The 606-nt window shown below is 33.3% G+C and overlaps 1 protein-coding gene across 1 annotated transcript; it reads left to right on the forward strand.

Moving 5' to 3' along the window:
• Positions 1 to 222: 222 nt before the first annotated feature.
• On the forward strand, positions 223 to 528 carry TVAGG3_0782980 (uncharacterized protein; the record flags this gene model as incomplete). Its single annotated transcript, XM_053888385.1, has 1 exon — positions 223 to 528. The coding sequence occupies one exon, from the start codon at positions 223 to 225 to the stop codon at positions 526 to 528; it is 306 nt and encodes a 101-aa protein (XP_053744486.1).
• Positions 529 to 606: the final 78 nt, after the last annotated feature.

The following is a 606-nucleotide window of genomic DNA, read 5'->3' on the forward strand; positions in this document are numbered from 1 at the left end:
CTTATTCTATACAGTATGGAGATGAATGGACTCTTAAAGATACTGTAGAAACCTTTGATGTCCTTAATTATCCATCTATTTACTTCAGTAGTGATAAATCTTATACAGAAGAACTTATAGAGATATTGACAAAAAGATATGGAGAGAAATTTCCTATGAGAAAGCATGTTATAGATAGAGGTTTAATTAATCCTAACACTCAGAAAAATAATGAAGTAATATATGTCACTTTTTCTGTTAATGGAGAAGAGAAAGATCAAGAAGATAATAGTTGATGAGGGAACTGAAGAAGCGACGACATTCATCTTTGACGACGGAAAGCTCACATTCGTTGTCGATAAAAATGGACAACACTTACACAAAAGAAAGAGACCAAGAAAATTTTTAGATCTCCCAAAAGCTAGGAAACCAAAGGAACCATTTCCAGTACCAGCCGTCCAAGAACCAGAGAGACTTTTGATACCAAAACCTGTGGTTGACAAATATGATCCAGATCAGTTCTTCCCAAAAATACCAAAGTTAGAATAAAAACTCCTTTATTTCTTTAGTATTATATAATAAGTCTATTAGTAAGCTCTGTTCTCGTTCTGTTCTGGTATTTTGACG

Source organism: Trichomonas vaginalis, chromosome VI (assembly GCF_026262505.1).
Source record: "Trichomonas vaginalis G3 chromosome VI, whole genome shotgun sequence".
Lineage (NCBI taxonomy): Eukaryota > Parabasalia > Trichomonadida > Trichomonadidae > Trichomonas > Trichomonas vaginalis.